General features: G+C 38.7%; 1 protein-coding gene across 1 annotated transcript in view; it reads right to left on the reverse strand.

The window, feature by feature from the left end:
• Positions 1–248: 248 nt before the first annotated feature.
• Positions 249–21,723, reverse strand: part of LOC128299435 (fibroblast growth factor receptor-like 1) — a 115,977-nt gene continuing 94,502 nt past the window's right edge. The window contains exons 4-5 of the mRNA XM_053035404.1: positions 750–1,046; positions 249–610 (exon numbers count right to left, since the gene is read on the reverse strand). Coding sequence (XP_052891364.1) covers positions 249–610; positions 750–1,046 — 659 coding nt within the window. The remainder of the gene's footprint in view (positions 611–749; positions 1,047–21,723) is intronic.

A 21,723-nucleotide genomic window follows, 5' to 3' on the forward strand; every position in this document is an offset into this window, starting at 1 on the left:
TGCACCTCCGTGCGGACAGCCACAAAATCGCATCTTCGCACAAACACTCACGCTGCTGATGTCTCCCGGGACAAGGAACGGATTTATGAGCGTTTTCTCCCTCACGGTCCTACCGCCGTTCTACTATAAAGTCGAAACTAGGCGAACGAGAAGCGTTCACGAACGGGCGAAAAAAAAGAGATAAGAAACAAAGGATCCCGCCTTCGTGTACGACACTACTGCCCTCGGACTAAATCGATAGGGGTTTATCATCTCACAGAATCACACCGCATGGACGACCGTTTGTCGATGCTGGCAGTGTCGGTAATATAGTGGTGAACATTCGGAGCTAACTGACGTTGAGGAAGAGCCGTTTCTCTACTACAGCAGCAACCGGTGCAGCGTGAACCCGACGTCACCGATGGTTTGCGTTCGCATGAGGTCTGTCGCCGGTCGAGCTGTCTACGGGGAATCGCAGAGACGACGTTCATCGATGCGGCGGGTGATAGCGCGAGAAGCAGTAGTGCGAGTAGTATCAGTGATAGAAGCGAACGACCGTCCGACGAAACGACTACCGAGGCGCCACCGGTCTGCATCGCCTCCGGATGTTCACCTGAAACGACCGCGCGAACTGATATCAGCGTTAATAGAAGCGGTGTGTGGTGTGTTTTTCCTGGCTGGCAGCAGGCAGAACGTGAAGCGGAAAACTTTTCCCCCCGGACACGTTCGCTGTCCGAAACAATAGAAACACCCGTCATGGTTACACTTACCGTTGAGAACGTGCACCCGCACGCTGGCTACGTCTGCGTTGGACGGTGAGCAGGAGTACTTGCCCGAATCGTCCAGGTCGGCGTTCTGAATCAGCAGGTGTGAGGTGGTGACGTCACCTTTCTCCGTGATGACCGAAACACCGCCACGGCTTGAATCGTAGCTGATCACCTCGTCGTGATGGTACCAGAAGATGTATGCCGGTGGCTCGGGACTGTACTTGACCGCACAGGTAAGGTTGATAGTGCTGCCCTTGTCCACGTGCAGATCGGGCCCACCGATTATTGTTGCCGTTGGCACTGCAAAGCAAAAAAAAAAGGGAACCATACATGCAACTTCAGTTAGATGCTTGATTTTTTTATGCTCGGCTAGAGAGGAATAGAGATGAGCTTTGAGCGTTTTGCGTTAGCTCTATTCCTGGAATGTCTCGAAGGATACGTATGCTCATCATATATTCCGAATGGCCTGGGAAACGCTGCGTTCAAATAGAGAAGAATGATGTCCCAAAGACCAACCTCGATGATGTCGTGTGACACTGAAAGCTACCTCTTTATTGAACAGTCAAAAGACTCTGGGGGAAGATTGATTGCACAGATGTTCACACAGAAAGTCCTACAAGGTATATGAAATTGAATCAAGCGTGCTGTTGCAATGAAATTGTGATGAGTTTGAAATCTGTTTATTAATTTTCACTCAGCTCAACCGCTCAAACTGCTGCTCCAAAGTACTAAGAAGAGCCATACGAGTTATTAAAATGTTGTACCACTTCGTCTTCTATGTCCATTTGGTAAATTGTTTGTAGAATATTTTCAAATCATGTGACATTGAACGGTTTTGTGTCAAACGTAAAACTTATTTAATTGGAATTTGATTGAAAATACCAAACATTAAAGCAAATTGCAGTAATATCCCGCTAGTTATAGAAAACTCACTTACAATAGTTCAATAATGTTTTTTTTTATCAAGCAGCCAAAAGGCAGCCCGAACGATTGCTTTAGATGCGATGAAATTGACTTTACTGCTGAGTATTGCCGAAAAAGTTCGAAATTCTATGGTGTTCTATTTTAAAAAATTTCACTCATAATTGGTTAATAAATAATTTGATCGCTGATTTCGAATATTTTTATTTAAAAAATAAGTCTTTCGCTTTTTTTTTAACAGAGCCAACAATATTGGCGAATAAAAAGCATTCAAGGGTTAACTTTTATTTGCAGTCAAATATTCTATTTGTTTTGGATTAATTCTCCATAAACCTTCGAAAGCCTTTCTTCAAAAAAGTTCACGGTTCCTAATTAAAACCTTACCATATTGGAGTGTTCTGCATTCATGCCGAATGACTCTTATAACATCAGCTATCGATTAAAATATTTATCGAACACATTTGTTAACCTTTAATCAAAAATCTTTACACCATTGATTTGCCTTGTTCAATGCCCCAGTACTAACGCTCCGACGGCTAAACGTTCCTTCTTGTCCAATCATGAAACGAAACACCTTGGGCCACGCCTCGTTGTATCCCGTGAATACAATAAGGTAAAAGTGTTTGCGTTGTTTTACCAGATCAAACAAGGCTCACCACATCTGACTTTGTGAGGTCCAGCCATTTCAATCCTCTTTTGCTTCCTCGTTTCATCAAACAATCGGTCATTAATGTCAGGGTTAAGAACATTTCCCCACTCATGGATATGGTTGGGATGGCGAATCAGGGTTTGATAACAAGCGGATGGAAGGCTAGTGGTGGATAAACATTACAATTAATTAGGCCCCCATTCCGCCCGAACTGACCCGCTCGTCAAACGTTGCAACCGCAACAAGTACAGACAGCTGTTTTTAACCAGCAGAGCGGTGAAGCTTAAAGTCTTGGTTTTGTCTAGCAGCCTTTAGAGACACTGAATGTTGGGACATGGATGAAAAATGAGATCGTCCTTATCTAAACGATACTGCACGGTTGCAGGGCAGAGACAAAAACACATCAACCGTCCGTTCGTTCTGGGGCGGTCTCAACGAGGCGTGAAAAATAAAAACACCCCCAAAACTAAGCGATCTCTGCCCCTGGCCCAAAATACGTTCCATGCTTTGGGACTTTCCGTACCGTCCTTCCGTACTGCCGTACTGCGATGCCGTATTCACGTAGCGTTGCGCTGTGTGGGAACCATTTGGTCCGATGGGTGGACTGGACTAAAATTAAACATCAACAGCGATTCATTTCCGTCGCGTCGTTTACAGCATTCCGTTTGAGACAAACAGTGGCTCCGCGTACTAAAACGCGTACCGTTTGCCGTAGGTTGTTTCTGTGACAGGGATATCTTTTTCCCGCCATCGAAGCTGCCACCGGGGAAACTTTTTCCGAGGGGACCACACTGCGGCAGCAAAAACAGCTCGTATATATGGGGCCCGGGCTTATTTGGGCACATTGGGGGTCAGGCAGTTGTTTACGTTGGTGCCGTTTTTTGTCCGTTCCAGCTAAATTCCTTCATTATCATTATCGTCGTCACTGACAATGTTTACATTATGGCTTTCGTTTTTTGCCCGTTCCTGCGGAATGTTCTCTGTTCCACCATCTCGTTCTATCTCCAACGGTTAGCGGATAGCACGGGTGCTAGGAACGTGATTTAGGACTAATGTAAACTGTTTAATGTTACACTGCAAATGAAGGAATTGTACTGTTGGCCCAGATCTCACATTTTGTCCGAAATTGTGATGCTTGTTCTTTTTGTAGCGCTTATATCCTTTACATTCAATGTTTGGGGAAGAAAAATTACATTTCGAGCATTGGATTTAATAGAGAATTTTCCATTCCAAGAACGCAGTTGGAATTAACGAACAGCTGTAATCAATATAAACTACACAAATCAATTATAAACATATCGTAGAAGGGACTTATTTTAAATTGTTATTGAATTATTGTTATAACTTGGTTTTTGATAGTGGTACTCGAATAAACACTATTTTTCCAAGCTAAAAGCATACTTTTAGGCAATGGATCTTCTTGTTCTTGGCGTAATAAACTACACCTGCCACTATTGGCTTACTAGACTTATTTTACACCGTCGGCAGATAGCCAGTCCTTGCTACGGGATAATACAGATAATTTATAAAGTCACCAAATTACTATCTTTCAAATGCGTTTTGAAACTAAAAGACTTAGACATTTTAGCTTTATAAGGGCTGTGGTTTAAAGTGGATGAACATAACTTGCCATCAGTTACGTTTACTCCATAAAAACACTAATTAATTCATTGCAAACATTACAACAAACAATGCACAATGGAAGTAACCCGTGAAACAATACTGAACTGGGAAAAACCGTAGCAGTTGGGCTTCAATTAGTGTTCGAATTTATTCGATTCGAAAGCAAAAAGCATGTTTTCTCCTGTTAAAGAAAACGGAGCATACTCGACATCGAGCTCGTTTACTCGTCAGCCAATGGTAACCGATTTTCCCAAAGACGCTTGGGAAAACCCGGTGACAGTTCTGCAACCATTCAGAGCTCGTTCAGTGCTTTCCCAATTACTCAGGATTTTGTTTCACGTACCAAATCGAAGATTGCCATTTCTTAGCGTCAGAAAGTTTTCGCCCGTTTTCGATGGTAAATTCAATAATTTGCACTAAAACTTAGGCGACTTGCGATGGCGACTAAAGGGGTAGGAACACCCGTGAGCAAGGGAACTAAAATAAATCCACTCAAAGTTTACTTCCATTTTGTGCTCGTACCTAATGGTTCCCATTTGCTATATCGTTGGTGGTGAACGTTGCCGCTGGTCGCTGTTTTTATATGTCTCGGTAGGTGAAACAACTCGGTAAGCTTGAATGAGAGAAAAGCTGTTCGCAGAGGACACATTTCTATGTTAATTAATCGAACACTAATGCTTTTACCGGATTTAATTTTTTATACTAACACGGGAGTTTTTTTTTGTGTTTCTCAAACACAGAAGCACAAAGGATACTAGTGAAAGCTTTTTCTGGACTTGTTTGATTTTGTTCTCTTCCTTCCCATTTCGTACACTTTTGTTTGACCCTTGTCCACCGAAAGCCAGGCATAAGGAAAAGGATTATCATTTGCGAAAGGTCAGTTTTGGAAAGTTTTTCCCCTCTTCATTCCGCGAATCCGCGAAATCCGTTTAACTAGTTTCCACTTCCTGTTTGATTCAACCTCTCAGAAAGGAAATGCTTTCCGAAAGTAAAGGAAGCATGGGGGCAAAGAAAGCAAAAAAAAGCTTTGTTACAATATTCTGCAAACCCTCCAGGGCGTACCGAACGAGATCAAGGATGTACGACGCTTTACAGGTGGATTTTATAACTTTGCCATTAATGAAGTTTTTGTTTCTTCCTGTTTTAGCACATAGCCATGTCATGGCATTAAGAAGAAATAAAAGCAATGTCGAAGAATGGTGTACGTCTCTGCAATTTGAAGATAATTCCCTAGCTAGAAATTGCATTCGCTGGATCGGTAGAGGTAAATCAACTGTGTTGAAACAGCTCTCAAAAGAAAAATGCACCGCACCGCGCAAAACCGAAGAAAAAAAACGCGAAGGTAATCTATTGGAATAAACGCATTTTCGAAATCGAGATAGATTTATAGTGCTTTTTTAACAAACTCGGAACAAAATGGATTTTATTACAAAAATTTTTATGGATAATAGAGAACTCCATTGCATGCGATGAAAGGACTGACTGTTTTTCAGCATCTTTAAATTTATGTTAAACTAGAAAAAAAGTTGTGAGTAGATAATTATCCTTAGTACTTTTAGATGTCCTAACATACGTGGTCTTTTGACAATTGACCGAAGTGTTAGCAAAGGGACTGGTTTAATTATACTACTGCGGTTAACTTTAATTTAACTCCAATTTTAACTTTACTAACTTTAATTTTACTAAGTACCTGGACGACCAGCCTATGATAAGATGGAACGGTGCAGATTGGATTGGTCTGGATTGAATGGGCGTAGTTGACGAGTCGCGTAACTGTTAAACACAACAAAAACATTTTTCCAACTTTTTCATATTTTACAAAGTCAAAACATACATTTTCACGAGTGGAAGAATAATTCGAACAAATTTTTAACTCCATAGACTGAAAAGAAGTGTATCAAAAAATACAGTATCAATCGAAAAAAGGTTCATCTACAGGTGTCAAATCTGGGCTATAAAACTTCACTGTTCTTCATATAATTTTTGACGGAAGCAGCCACATGCAGCCGTGTATTATCATGACAAAAAATGCCTGTTTTGTGTTTATTAATATACTTGCACTTGGAAACCATGCATGTTTACAAATAGAACGCATGGCAAACGTTTTTTTTTTGTGTTTTTGCTTAAGATGATTATTCATTTGTTCCCATTAGTTACCCGTAACTAATGGAAAGCCTAAGTCCTACTTATCCTCGTATTTTAAGACCAGATATACTAATTAAAAAAACATAACCGGATTAATTATGAGTTACTCATGTAGCACATTTCAAGAAGCAAGTACTGCAGGGTTATTAATGCAAAGGTCGGTAGTAGAGATGAGCGCTCCGGGCCGGAATCATGATTCCGATCCGATCCGATACAGTACTGAGTCCGATCCGATCCATAAAAGTGATTCCGATTGATTCCGAATGATCCGGTTTCAATCAATATGCTTGCAATAATAGTTCAGGAAATTTTTTTATAGTGAGAACGCTTTCGATCAGAGTTATAATAAGCTAAACAGGGATTTAAATGCATTGAAAACATGTGAAAACGACAAGAAAACCATAGGACATTTTTTAAAAATCACTGGAACTACTGGACTATTTTTAAACAACAAAACTGAAAATCATGCGATTTAGCAAAACTACTCCTATAAAGTTGATTTAAAGATAATTTATAACATAACCCATAAGAAAACTGATGGATCTCGCATACTGCCAAAACTGCTTAGCAAACATACTCAACAATACAAAAAAAGTCAAATTAACCCAAGAAAATATTGCTGAAATTAGTTTGGCGAACTCAAATTCGTTCAATTTGATTATAAATCACTGAGACTTTTTTTTATTTACATGGAAATTTTTGCCACTTGGAAATAATTTTAAAATTTTTTGCTTAACCCCCTCAAAAACCGTTTAATTTTCATATAAATCTATAATAAAATCGATAATTACCGACAATAAGTAAAACACAATAATAACAGTCAAAGTAAAATTACGACAAAACGCCGCAAAGCAACGCACACATGATAGATCCGGCGATCCGGATCAGCCGGAGTTTTCATAGTGAGAATAATTCCACTAGGTCCAGCTGTTTTGAGTCCGGCTTTTGTATGAAGATCCGGAGCAGCCGGAGTTTCTATAGTGAGAATAATTCCACTAGGTCCGGAGTTTTGAGTCCGGCTTTTGTATGAAGATCCGGAGCAGCCGGTGTTTCTATAGTGAGAATGATTCCGGTAGGTCCGGATTTTTTGAGTCCGGATCATCCAATTTTGTATGAAATTTCGTGGATCAGTCGGAGCGCCTATAGTGAGAATGTTTCCCATGTGAGATGAACTAGGTGAGAGCACACACAATTTGAGAGTATAAGCGAAGAGCAAGGAAGAAACGATCTCATGGTGGTCCTGTTGCTCAACCTGAAGTGTATATCTTTCCTGTTTGCACACGTATGTTAAAGCACGGCGAGCGGCTGTTTCATACACACGTGTCAGACTATTTGCGCTCAAAATTGTTTGTTCTCGTTCGTCTCTCTCGTAAGCTCTCTCCTTTTTTATGAATCCTTAACACGTTGATTATGCGCATTGGGGTGTTAGTATTTTTGCTACAAGAAGATCAAAAATATATTCAATAAATTTGCGTTAGATTCTTGCTTCCATTAACAAATTTACGCTTTACAAGCTAATTAATATCTGTAGTAAAAAGGAAACAAACATTTTATCGATCGATTAAAGAATGTTAAGTGTAAAATAATCACACAAATGCTCCTGTTACAATTACTACTCAATGGAATGTTACAACTGCCCACTATAGATTTCACAGGGCACATTAGATATCATAAAAGTTCTTGAAGTGTAAGGTTACTTTACTAATTCGGTCCATTGCACTGCATTGTTTTGCATTGCACGGGGTTGCATTGCATTGTTTTGCTAGGTTATGCTGTTGATAACCATGGTGAGTTTATTGACAAATATTTGTTTCAGTATTATGTCGCCATGTTTGTATTTTTTTTTCTATAAAACTTATGTATGGAATAGCATATTGGTATAAGTAATGGGGCGCAAAAGCCGCAAAGCCTGAAATTAAAATCCGGAGCGCGGAATCATGATCCGGAGCGCGCTCCGGCCCCGGAGCATACCGGATTGATCCGATCCGGCAAAAGGTCGGATCAACCCATCCCTAGTCGGTAGTAATGAAATCTCTTTTCAAAAGCTTGTTACACTCTTAATGGCTTTAAGTCCTTCCACGAAATAAAAAATGGGTCCTTATTGTAACAAGACATTTGTACTTGCGTCATTACAGAAATAGTTTGAAAGCGTTGTAAAGGGCAAGCATGTGTGCATACGATGTAATTTAGAAAGAACGCAAGCAATGACGCAAGGAATTGTGCGGTTTAAATGAGCTTTAAGCATACACCGCAACTACTTTCCAACTAGACTGAAAAGAAGTGTATCAAAAAATACAGTATCAATCGAAAAAAGGTTCATCTACAGGTGTCAAATCTGGGCTATAAAACTTCACTGTTCTTCATATAATTTTTGACGGAAGCAGCCACATGCAGCCGTGTATTATCATGACAAAAAATGCCTGTTTTGTGTTTATTAATATACTTGCACTTGGAAACCATGCATGTTTACAAATAGAACGCATGGCAAACGTTTTTTTTTGTGTTTTTGCTTAAGATGATTATTCATTTGTTCCCATTAGTTACCCGTAACTAATGGAAAGCCTAAGTCCTACTTATCCTCGTATTTTAAGACCAGATATACTAATTAAAAAAACATAACCGGATTAATTATGAGTTACTCATGTAGCACATTTCAAGAAGCAAGTACTGCAGGGTTATTAATGCAAAGGTCGGTAGTAGAGATGAGCGCTCCGGGCCGGAATCATGATTCCGATCCGATCCGATACAGTACTGAGTCCGATCCGATCCATAAAAGTGATTCCGATTGATTCCGAATGATCCGGTTTCAATCAATATGCTTGCAATAATAGTTCAGGAAATTTTTTTATAGTGAGAACGCTTTCGATCAGAGTTATAATAAGCTAAACAGGGATTTAAATGCATTGAAAACATGTGAAAACGACAAGAAAACCATAGGACATTTTTTAAAAATCACTGGAACTACTGGACTATTTTTAAACAACAAAACTGAAAATCATGCGATTTAGCAAAACTACTCCTATAAAGTTGATTTAAAGATAATTTATAACATAACCCATAAGAAAACTGATGGATCTCGCATACTGCCAAAACTGCTTAGCAAACATACTCAACAATACAAAAAAAGTCAAATTAACCCAAGAAAATATTGCTGAAATTAGTTTGGCGAACTCAAATTCGTTCAATTTGATTATAAATCACTGAGACTTTTTTTTATTTACATGGAAATTTTTGCCACTTGGAAATAATTTTAAAATTTTTTGCTTAACCCCCTCAAAAACCGTTTAATTTTCATATAAATCTATAATAAAATCGATAATTACCGACAATAAGTAAAACACAATAATAACAGTCAAAGTAAAATTACGACAAAACGCCGCAAAGCAACGCACACATGATAGATCCGGCGATCCGGATCAGCCGGAGTTTTCATAGTGAGAATAATTCCACTAGGTCCAGCTGTTTTGAGTCCGGCTTTTGTATGAAGATCCGGAGCAGCCGGAGTTTCTATAGTGAGAATAATTCCACTAGGTCCGGAGTTTTGAGTCCGGCTTTTGTATGAAAATCCGGAGCAGCCGGTGTTTCTATAGTGAGAATGATTCCGGTAGGTCCGGATTTTTTGAGTCCGGATCATCCAATTTTGTATGAAATTTCGTGGATCAGTCGGAGCGCCTATAGTGAGAATGTTTCCCATGTGAGATGAACTAGGTGAGAGCACACACAATTTGAGAGTATAAGCGAAGAGCAAGGAAGAAACGATCTCATGGTGGTCCTGTTGCTCAACCTGAAGTGTATATCTTTCCTGTTTGCACACGTATGTTAAAGCACGGCGAGCGGCTGTTTCATACACACGTGTCAGACTATTTGCGCTCAAAATTGTTTGTTCTCGTTCGTCTCTCTCGTAAGCTCTCTCCTTTTTTATGAATCCTTAACACGTTGATTATGCGCATTGGGGTGTTAGTATTTTTGCTACAAGAAGATCAAAAATATATTCAATAAATTTGCGTTAGATTCTTGCTTCCATTAACAAATTTACGCTTTAAAAGCTAATTAATATCTGTAGTAAAAAGGAAACAAACATTTTATCGATCGATTAAAGAATGTTAAGTGTAAAATAATCACACAAATGCTCCTGTTACAATTACTACTCAATGGAATGTTACAACTGCCCACTATAGATTTCACAGGGCACATTAGATATCATAAAAGTTCTTGAAGTGTAAGGTTACTTTACTAATTCGGTCCATTGCACTGCATTGTTTTGCATTGCACGGGGTTGCATTGCATTGTTTTGCTAGGTTATGCTGTTGATAACCATGGTGAGTTTATTGACAAATATTTGTTTCAGTATTATGTCGCCATGTTTGTATTTTTTTTTCTATAAAACTTATGTATGGAATAGCATATTGGTATAAGTAATGGGGCGCAAAAGCCGCAAAGCCTGAAATTAAAATCCGGAGCGCGGAATCATGATCCGGAGCGCGCTCCGGCCCCGGAGCATACCGGATTGATCCGATCCGGCAAAAGGTCGGATCAACCCATCCCTAGTCGGTAGTAATGAAATCTCTTTTCAAAAGCTTGTTACACTCTTAATGGCTTTAAGTCCTTCCACGAAATAAAAAATGGGTCCTTATTGTAACAAGACATTTGTACTTGCGTCATTACAGAAATAGTTTGAAAGCGTTGTAAAGGGCAAGCATGTGTGCATACGATGTAATTTAGAAAGAACGCAAGCAATGACGCAAGGAATTGTGCGGTTTAAATGAGCTTTAAGCATACACCGCAACTACTTTCCAACTGCAATACATTTGTTGCACTCAATACGACGTCATTGCTGGTTATACATTATTCATGTACTGCTAAATATAGGCTTTAATCACATGTTTGCTTCCGTTGGTCATTAAATTGAAGGTAATTAAACCTCTACGCACAATTGCACCGATAATCAACACTATCCGAGATGGAACGGATTTGCATGTATAACAAACCAATTTTTTTAAAAAATCAACCATTCGTGTAATTTAAAGGTGTTCATTGAGTCTCTGTAATTTATAAAACGAGTTGGCAGATTCTGTTACTAACTTTTGAAATTCAAATCTTTTTATTTTTTCAATGAAATTTTTGCTGATCTGAGTGACAGCTTAGATGAAATATGGAAAGAAGTTGAAACTTACACTGTTACTGTTACAGGCAGAAAAACCGGATAGATAACGTAATAAAGTAAATCTCATTTATGGTATGGTAATGTTGTGTTCCATAGGAAATAGGGCAATCGCTAATCAAGACTGAAGCAAAAAAACAGTTTCATGTTTTCTACTTCATCAGTCAATATGCTTCGTACCACCGGTTCGCACACCTCGGACCATGACATCAAGCACGAAATTGATTAAATCTAAACTGCATAATTTACACCTGCATGGACGGGAGTTGTCAGCGTCATCGTTGTCGCGCGTTGAGGTTGATTCCGAGGCATGACTGACCTTCTGTCTATGTGCGGTGGAGTCCATGGAATGCAAGGGAGAAACAGTAGCTAGAGGAAAATCGCATGACGAGAAAAACTAGCAAAGAACTGAAGCAACCATAAACGGCACACTACGAAGTGAACGCGAATAGCATGACTGTTTCTTAGGGTAAAGCTATTTTAATCTGTGTCAGGCTGCTCCTGCAAGTGATTCGTGCTTTCCTTTTCATTCTCTGCTTTATCCATTGCAATATAATGGTAGGATAAAAAAGGAACCACCCAGGTGTTGCAAGGTGCATATTAAACAGTACTATTTCTACCCTGTTTCGTTAAACACTGCTTTTGCTTCCACACCCATCGCGTAGATTGGGAGTTCCCGATACAATCAACACGTCAGTAAACGTAGCAGGTAGCCAGAACCGGAAGTTACAAAGGATGGGTGGTTTTTGTAATTACAGTCCAATGTGTTAGGAATTAAAATGCAATTAAGCATTATATGGGGCCGCATGTAGAGTGGAAAAAAGCTCAGGAACGATATAAAATGAAAAAAAAATTAATACAAGAGACTGCAGTGCAACAAAAAATAAGTGTTATTACTGCTGCGCACAAAACAGAAAAAAACTTGGTAAGATGGAACGTGAAAGATACATCGAAGCAATGTACAATGATGCCGTTTTTTGCTTTGAAATTGCATGTCTATGGTGCAACCATGTTGCTCGGGCTACTGCTGCCTGCAAATGAAAAAATCATTTGTAAATTTCTGTATGTAGCGCGCTCTGCGGTTTGTTTGTCCGCCAGTGACATCGCTTTGCTCTCTACATGTTGGCTGCACATTGCCATTTTATCTTCGGAACGTGTTTTAATCTATTTTTTATGATATTTTATTACCAATCGAAGGGATGATCCGTCTTTATGTATGCGGATATTGCCGGATATGCCGAGTGAAATTAATGACAAAGGCTTTGCTAGAAAAAAGCGAGTAATAATAATAGCGGTTGTTGCCTTTAATCAAAGGTTGATGCTAAATGAAACAAAAATGTTTAAATGATAATAATGTTTGTTCCATTTGTACTGTGAGGTATTTTGTAGAGTCTTAACCCACCAGAACTGTTATCAAAACTCATCCAGATATAGAGTCCTTTTTTTAAAGTAGGAATGATTTTACATCGACTCATTTTTATGTTATTGATCTAATCGTCGAATTAATTGTTGCGCTAGAGCAAAAGAAGAAATGGACGTAGAAATCTTTTGCGATTAGATCAGATGCACAGTGAAGTCAAAAGGTATACCCTTAAAGGTATTGTATATAATTAAATTTCACTCATTGATTATGGCGTTTGATAGTTGAACAATCAAATAATACTTGTCGTTCAATAACAAGCCGTAGAAGAGTTCATAAACTATAATAACAGTACAAAAATAAAAATTAACTTTTGATGTACTCAAAAAGCATTCTTCTGCATGACTTCTGACACTTCTGACTTCTGAAATAATGGTGCACGCTTACATGAGTCAACTTAGTTAATACCTAGGTGCTAGTTAATAACGCGTGCTGTTACATTTTTCATTGTTTCAGTTGTATAGAAAGCTTACAATAACGCTTCGTTAATAATTTTGAGTCCCAAAATGACTAATGAACTAGATATAAAGCCAAAAAAAAAGGTCATAGTTCGGAACAATCAGTGCAAATCATCTTCAAAAGATCGAAAAAAATATGACATACAAATTACTTAATAAATCGTTAAACCAAGATTTCACTTGTTGTTCTTTTTAGTATTTACTATCCGCTTTTCACAGCTACTTTTGTGTTCGAGGGCAATTTCATATCTAAATTCTGTCGTTGAATAGCATGATATCCTCAGAGTAATTTTTTTTATTTTATGTATTCTATAAAATCTATGTGGGATTTATCGTATTTTACAATTTCCTTGCATATAAATAATATTTTTTTCTTGTCTCATTATGTCAATTGGAGATTAAAGTTCGAAAGGAACTATTATTAATGTTTTGCACAATAACTGTAAATAAAGCTCATTCCAAGTAGCTACGCAGTTTTAATGAAAGTGACATTAATTTGATGAAGGCCTTAATTGCATTTATGTCAGAGAGTAAATAAAATTTAACAAAAAAAAAAAACACAGCACAACTTTAAAAAAATAACTTTACGAAAATCATGCAAGGAAATCATTAGATGAAAATACATACGCAAAGGAGGTTACAATAAAACAAAGTATACAACTTTAGTTTTAGCAAACAAGTACAATAAAACTGAAAAAAAACTAAATTTCTTTGCCAAAAAGAACATCATTTCCATTTCTTCAACCCATGTTGACTGGGAAAAACTTTCACTCCAAAATAAATGATGCGATAAACTAACCGCTGTAGCAAAGCATTTGTTGCTGTATTTCACCCATGCTTCATAATGAAAGACTGATGAAAGTATGTTGAAGCATAATTCTAGACCGATGAAGAGACACAATTTGCTTCAACTAATTTCGCACGAAAGACGGAACCATCCTGACTTCATCACAGCGCGTTACGGCTGAACTGTTTTTGGGGCTCCGATGGGAAAATTAATTTAATTTAAATCATTGCAAAGTTTATCCTTTGCGGGTGGCTTCGCCAGCCGAGGGTTCTTTTCGTAGCTTTTCAACATGCTGAAGCAAACTGTGCTATGCGAAAGGTTAGACATCATGAGCAACCACCGCGCATCCCCACCAAGCCATGAAACGGAAAGCTTAAAACAAGCGTTGTTCCTGCGTAATATTTTAGATAGATTTCATCCGGAAGGGTTATTTCTTCAAAGGAATTTGTAAGCAATCGGAACATATATCACTGCTGAAACATTCATTAGGGAGTGTCTATGATATTCCATTCATCATGAACGCATGAATTCAGCTTCCAGATATCATCATAGTCATGCTTTTGGAACGCACGATCGTTGGAATTATTAAATTTTAATTGTGTCACTAGCATTGATTAAAAGAAAATTATGTACCAGTTGGTGCATCGTGCTTTTCCGACGTGCACTATGCAACATTCCGCCTGTCGAATATGCCATACAGGCTGTAAAGAATCCTTGTGGTACGAGCCAACTTCTTTATTGTGGAAACCTCCCCCACAGTTCCACCGCTTTTTGTCTTGAATGCAATCAGGCATGCATGTTCAATAATTACTTCTGCATACGTTGCTTTACTTCCTTATCGTAGCTGTTGTTCAAGTTCAATGGAAAAGTAATTATTATGCTTCAATGGGTTTGTCCGGTTAGCTCAAAGGAATGTATGTTAATATACTGCAAAATGCGCACGTTCAACGGAATGCTGGAAATACAGCATTTGGTGAAAATAAAAGTAAACTGCGCCCCTCTGGCATGTTTGAAGTGTAAAAAACGGTATTAACACGTAATGAACACGCACATCGCGGGTATTAAATAGTTAAAGAAGAATAACAAAAGATCGTGATATGATAACAACAACAAAACTTTATAACTTAACGTGTTTTTAAATAATATTTTCAATATAAATCTTCCGTAAGATTGAGCATAAAATATAAAACACCGTCTTGTATTATATGTTATATTCATTAATAAAAGTTTAAAATGCCAGTGAAAATGAACTAGTCAATACCACGGAACAAACTGTTAATTCATATCTTTTCGAAAGCGGAACTAAGTGTTTCATTAGCTTTACGATATCGGGCAACTGCTTCCGGATTGCTGACAAGAAGCATGCATGAGTCTCATCAAGCAAAATATGGTAAAAAATCATACCCCTGTACACCTGCACAAACACCACTTAGCATTGGTTTAATTAAGCAATCTTATCCCTAATCCACGAATTCTGATGGAGTGTTTTTTTTTGTTCCCGTTTGCGATACTTTGTTCACTTTCTATGACACGCGGAACAAACGATACAAAATTTCACTTTGACACGATTTTCTACCATTTGTGCCGTCAACTCTTTACCGGATTAGGAAGCAAAAACAGCAAAGTCTATTTTTCATGAGCTATTTCTGACCTGTTTGTAGCAATAAAGGGGAAACCCTCGTTGGAACGTGATACGTGTGGATACAGAGTAGAACAACCCATTTACGCCAGGTCATTTCGATCCGTGTAACATTTAATTATGACCGTGTACCGATATGGCTATCAAAACCGGTCCATAGTAGAAAACCTCACCAGGGTTAGGTTGGGTCGCGAAAATACAGGATATTTGCTCGAATGCCTTGAAGCCATTTCTTTCCGGCATGGATGAAAATCGAAAAAAAGAGCACTGAAAAAGTATGCCGGACACAATATATTCGAGAATTAGTCATGTCCAACGAAAAAACGAACGTCGAAAACGGAGCAGAACCCGCGGCACAGGGTTCGATGTTTTAATAAATATTCAACAATGTTTACCCTTCGCACTACAAAAAGAAGGCAAATCAACGAATATCTTACCAGCTCAACCAGACGGCACGAAATAAGTCCTGATGCCTTTTGCTGAAACACGGTCTCAGTTGGCGTTTTTGCAAAGCACAATCTCACTTACGGCAGCAGACCGCCAAGCATTTGTACTGGGTTGATTTTGTTTTCCAAATTCCTGTGTTTTCTATACGCCTGTGCTATGCCAGGGTGTATACTAATGCTCAAGCCCAGTACACGGGCCGCCATTGTTATCCGGTCCCCATTTGCCATCGTCGTCCATAAATTATAACTTTCATGCAATAATTTTCCTACCATCTCAAGGCGCATGTATGCGTCGGGGAATGGTGACGGTTCACCAAAGTACTCGCTAGAACATGGGTAGCTCTTTTGGCGAAGCTTTCGAGCTTCATTTCGTTTCGTTTATCGGGCTTAGGAAATCTACAGAAGGTGCACCCGGTGAATGGAAGTCCAAAGAATTCGCAACGTTAGTACGGATTTTTCTTGCTACGAATTATGTTCTTCTTTTCTTCGCGGGAACTTAAATTTTCCCGGCAAGAAAAAAGCAATGTGTATGTTTGCTGGGGTGAGCCCTTTGAAGTGGACAAGGTTAGCAGGGTAATTATGAGATTATCATATTTCACCGAAAATATTCCTCTACAACAATTTGCATACAATTAGAAGACGCTTAACCAGCGCGTTTGTTGTCGAGCGCACCACCGGCATCTTATTCGGGTGAAATAGTTATAATTTCGGTTTCACAAACAAACACCTTTTTTCTTTCATCCACAGGTGTCTGGTAAGTTAAACAATTTAAGCATCGAATGAAAAATGAAATGTTAAAACTGAAGGTAAAATGTTACGGATCCAACAAGTGGGACTAATTATTGTCGAAGGTTTTTATACAACTTGTGTAGCAAATTTGTTTTATAGTTTAACTGTCTGAAAAAACTTCTTACAATGTTCATTCGTATATGAGAATGTCCCGATTATATCGTGGCCAACAAAAATATATATTTTTGATTGATTGTGATTAACCTCTGTCAGCTCAGCGATTTCGTTTTTTACTTTAAAGTAATTATCGCTTGCATTGGAAGAATATCGATGAGGTTAATAATTCATAGTCAAGGAAATGTTTCAGTTTTACCATTTTCCATATTCTATGAAAATCAGAAATGGCTAAATTAAAATAGAAGAATTTTTCGTTATTAGTGGAGTTCATTTTGGGCGTTGTTTGAATGAACAGCTCATCGTAATTTTTACTACATTGTTATACAGGTAACACCGTTATGTTGCAAAAACACTAATAAAATTATGTGTGCTACGCATAGGCTGATAAATCACAGATTTACATTATTTGTATGATTCATAACAGGTTTGAACGGTAGAATGAATGTGAACTTATTTTTCATTAAGGAAGTTTCTATTGTTATTTTAATAGTTTAAGACATGTTATTGTGTTCACATAATTTCCAAAACTCTTCCATCAAATTTGAAACTCTGTAACATCAATTATCTTAATGTTTCCTCCGTGTCCATAATTTCGCAAGCAGTTTAAAATTGTCGTACAATCATTACCCAGCCCACCATGGTACATTTACATATTATTTCAATTCACCCGGCGAAATTGAAACCTAACGAGTGGGAGCGAACCTTTTGTGGTGCAAATGTGTCACAAAAATGAAGTAAAGATCACGCCCGTTGCATTCCATGGCGAGCAGCAAAAAATGAAGAAAATTTCGTTTGAACACAAGCGAAAGAAAACTGATGACAAAAAATAAGCAGGAAAAGATCGTAGGTGAGAAAAACGGATGGAAAAAATTAGAATAAACGCTTCAACACAAACCGAATGGAATAAAATCAGGAGAGAACGTTCTTGCATCGGCTTGACGAGGGGGGAGCGGTTTGCAGGAAGAAAGTTTTTAATGAGATTGAGTTTGTAGCGATCCGGGACTACACGGACGATTCATTTCGATGTAGGTTCGCTCCCTGCCCAGCAGACCGAAACCGAACCGAACTTCCCATTTTCTCTTCCCAAGTGGGCAGTGAGTTGGAATATGCTGGAATCCGGTCAGATAAAAGTTTTCATTTTTGCGTGAGTTCATTTCACATAAACTTTTTCACTAAATACTCGGGAATGCCCCGGGAGTTAGCTCGGTACGTGTCAATTGATATGCATATTCAAAGATGATTTTTTCCTGCTTTTAAATTTTCATGTTGAGGACTTTGTGTTGTTCGTATATAAGTTGATTGAGATTAAGTGTTATTTAATAATAACTTTTGCTTCTTAAAAAAACGATTACCATATACGATCTGTTTCCTCATATGGTGTTGTACATAACTTGTTAAAAAATAATTTTGACGAAATGATGTAATTTGTTGCTCTATTAACTAGTTACCAAACAAATCTACTGCATAAAGTCTGTGCAAAAAATACTTTGAGGATTGTAGTGATACTACACAATCTTTTTTGTATCGACACAACAACCTGAAGAGGTCTATGCCCATTAATTTTTACTTCCTTTGACTTTATTTCCTCGAAGCTGGATAGTCAGTTTGTGGGGGTTCAGAGTCAGGGGTTTGTGGGATGTATGAAATTTTGGATCGTTCCTGTTGTATGAAGGCCGGTGCCGATACCATTACACCACCTTGACAACACATCTATGTTATGTTAGTAGTTTACCAGTGTTTATCGGCTTGTAAAAGGCAAAATCACAACAATTTCGGACGACTGGATAAAGCCTGCGTATATTAATGCGTCGAGTAAAAAGGGCGCATCAGAAGTTATCGTCCAGCCTCTGTGAGCTACAGTGACAGATAGCGAACCATACAGCAGACCAAACACGTTATGGAAGAAAAGTTTTCGATCATTACATCAAAACAATTCGATTGGATTGAAAATTGATATCGGTTAATATCAATTTTCATCGAAAGATCTTGATTCGTCTCTCTTTCTGCGTGTTTTTAAGGAACATCCGTTGCTTGTATACATATTTATTTGCCAACCACTCAAGGCTCGTTACGCGTTACATATTACTAAAGGAACTCAATTAATCCTGAAAGAAAGAATCTAACTCAGGCTGGTTATACTTTGCTTGCAAATCTGAAGCTTATGACGGAGTTGAGAGTTGAACAAATCGCGAATCGGTGGGTCAAGTGAACAAGTGAGGTGAAGTCACATTGAAACATCGAAATTTATATGTCAAATCAAATGCGACAGTCTCGACATCATACGAATTAACGCACAATCTTCAGAGCGGTCTTAAAGTCCTGAGGGGCGAAGGGATACGAAAAATTACGGATCGCATTCCTTTTTGAACTGCCCTATCTGCAAATGAACTGCAAATGAAACCGGTTCTAGAGTTATACAAAACACATACAGTTGTTAAATTAATGCAATAAAAACACGAAATCTTTCCAGAAGTAATGATTTTATAGCATAAAAGTATGAATAGCGATATTATTCATACACTTATCCGCACATTTCGTCAGTTAATTCGTTTGTGCGTTTTCTAGTCACCAGTTCCCGTCAACCAACGCACGTGTTAAGCTTCGTATTAAGCAACAAAATACAATCGCACAAAGGGTTGAGGGAAGGGAAAACTCGCAACAAAAAATACATGAGACATGCATAAAAAATACATGTAAAAAAATCAAAAAATATTTTTCAATAATATGTGTGAATGGGAAAAAAGGTCCCAACTTATTTAAATTTTCAGAAAACAAGTTTTGGTTTGAATTTGTTTCATTGATTGAATTAAAGGCAAACATAAAGGTAAAAACAAGCATTACATTTCACACAATTAGATTCTTATTTGTCTTTAAGGCGCAAAACAAAGAGTAATTAAATTCTTCGTTCACTTTTTTTTGTTTTTGCTTTTGCACATTATGTTGCACATAACAGTGTCGTTACATAACATGTTTACCGTGTATGACATCCTGATGTCTTTTGGAACAGCATATACTGCGTTAAAAAAAACGTAATGGTAATGGTAAATTTTATGATGCCTGTATCCCGTGTTCTGCCATCACAAAGATTAGCTCTAAAATGTGATTAAAAGTAACGTTATTGCTTCCCATTCTTTTTCAACGCAAACACACGTTCGCAGAAAAAAAAACATTCATTAACCACATGCCTGCACCGAAGCAATCAAGTCATTAGAATGATTAAGAAATTACGCATGCTGGAAAAGTGGTTCTCGAAATGGTTTCCAAATTTGTGTACTCTTCCGATGCAGCTAACGAAAGAGAGTTTAGGGAACACATGATGTGAGAGGGTGTATTCGGCGTATGCAGAGGATTAATTGCGTTGACATATTCTGTTTCAAGTGAAAAAAAAAACAACTTTGATGCCTTATTATCTTCATCGCGTTTTCGGGCTAAATCCTTCGGTTATATTAAATGGGTCGGGGAATGGGGTGAGCTCTTCGGTTGGCTAGTCACCCGAGTGTTTCGTTTACCGTGGGCCATTTATAAGTGTTAAAAATTACGCATTTTACCAGCTGACGGTTCTGTGCATCAATTAAACTCGTCAACCGTTACGCAGATGTAATGATCCACGTGGTACCATTTTTTCATTCTTCACCATATCATGCGCAAGCATGGCGCTTTCCCATGGTGTGAGAGGAATTTTGGTTAACCAAAGCCTACAATTTTCCCGGTGACTATGGTCGGATGTTAGGGTGTGCACAAACATGCGAGAGTAACGCAACTTTGATGCTCATTATTTTCCTTCTGGTAGGGCTCGTGCCGTGAAAGTTTTCACACACCACAAAACCCATATTTCAAACGGTACCTACGAAAAGATTCTAGTCCTTCGATAATTAGCTACACACCGAACGAGCGTCTCAAAACACCCCCCCCCCCCCTCCTCCCACACGCAGGAAGTGCGTGCGTTTGTGTATGTGTGTAAGTGGGTGTGTGGGTGAGTATGTTTCCGGTTGTTTGGTTCGAATAACGTTCACCTACCGAACAGACGGTAGATAATGAGGAAGTACGGCATGCATAGCGCAAGATAGATCGCACGTTGAAGGCGTACTGTCGGAAAACTTTTCGCTTGAATTGTGGTGCTTGTGGGATTGGGATTGATGAGACTTTTCGCTTCTTGTTGAAGATAAAAAAAACGACCTGCCGATCTATGACCTCAAACGCGGTGCGCACATTAGAGGCAATCTCGAATCCCTACCCCGGTAGCTCCACCGACTGTCGAGAGCACCGGATGCAGGAGTTTTCTCATTAAAAGCCGCCCGAAAAACCTCAGTCACTCTGCAGTCCATGATAAGCGAACTAAACATTCGAGGCGGTGGCCCAATTAAAGAATGCTTCGATGCATAAATAACGTGACCCTGAGTAACATGGGAAGCTTTTCTTTTCCTTCGATGGAGGAAAGTTAGGCAGCGACGAAGAGACTTCCTTTTTCCGGAGTCTTTGAAGCGCATTTGTGTGAAAATTACTCTACACCTTCCGGACGCTTATTTTTGCCACTTTTGACTTGCTGGCCTGAATGGACGATAGGAAAATGGCGTAACAGCAGGAAGACCGAACTGAACGATTTATTTTCGGCGATGGTGAGCGACATCGTGTTGGAAAGGTAAGAACCATTGTGAGTACTTCATTGGCATCCTTAAATGGAACCTCCCGGATATCTTTAGAAAGGAGCCGGAGCCGGTAGTTCGGAGAAGTTTCAATAACGATCTGTAGCGGAAATAACCCGCGAGTATAAACGGACGACATCGTCTCACTTAAGGTCGCACGACGAAAAGCCGAATTAGAA

Source organism: Anopheles moucheti, chromosome 2 (assembly GCF_943734755.1).
Source record: "Anopheles moucheti chromosome 2, idAnoMoucSN_F20_07, whole genome shotgun sequence".
NCBI lineage: Eukaryota > Metazoa > Arthropoda > Insecta > Diptera > Culicidae > Anopheles > Anopheles moucheti.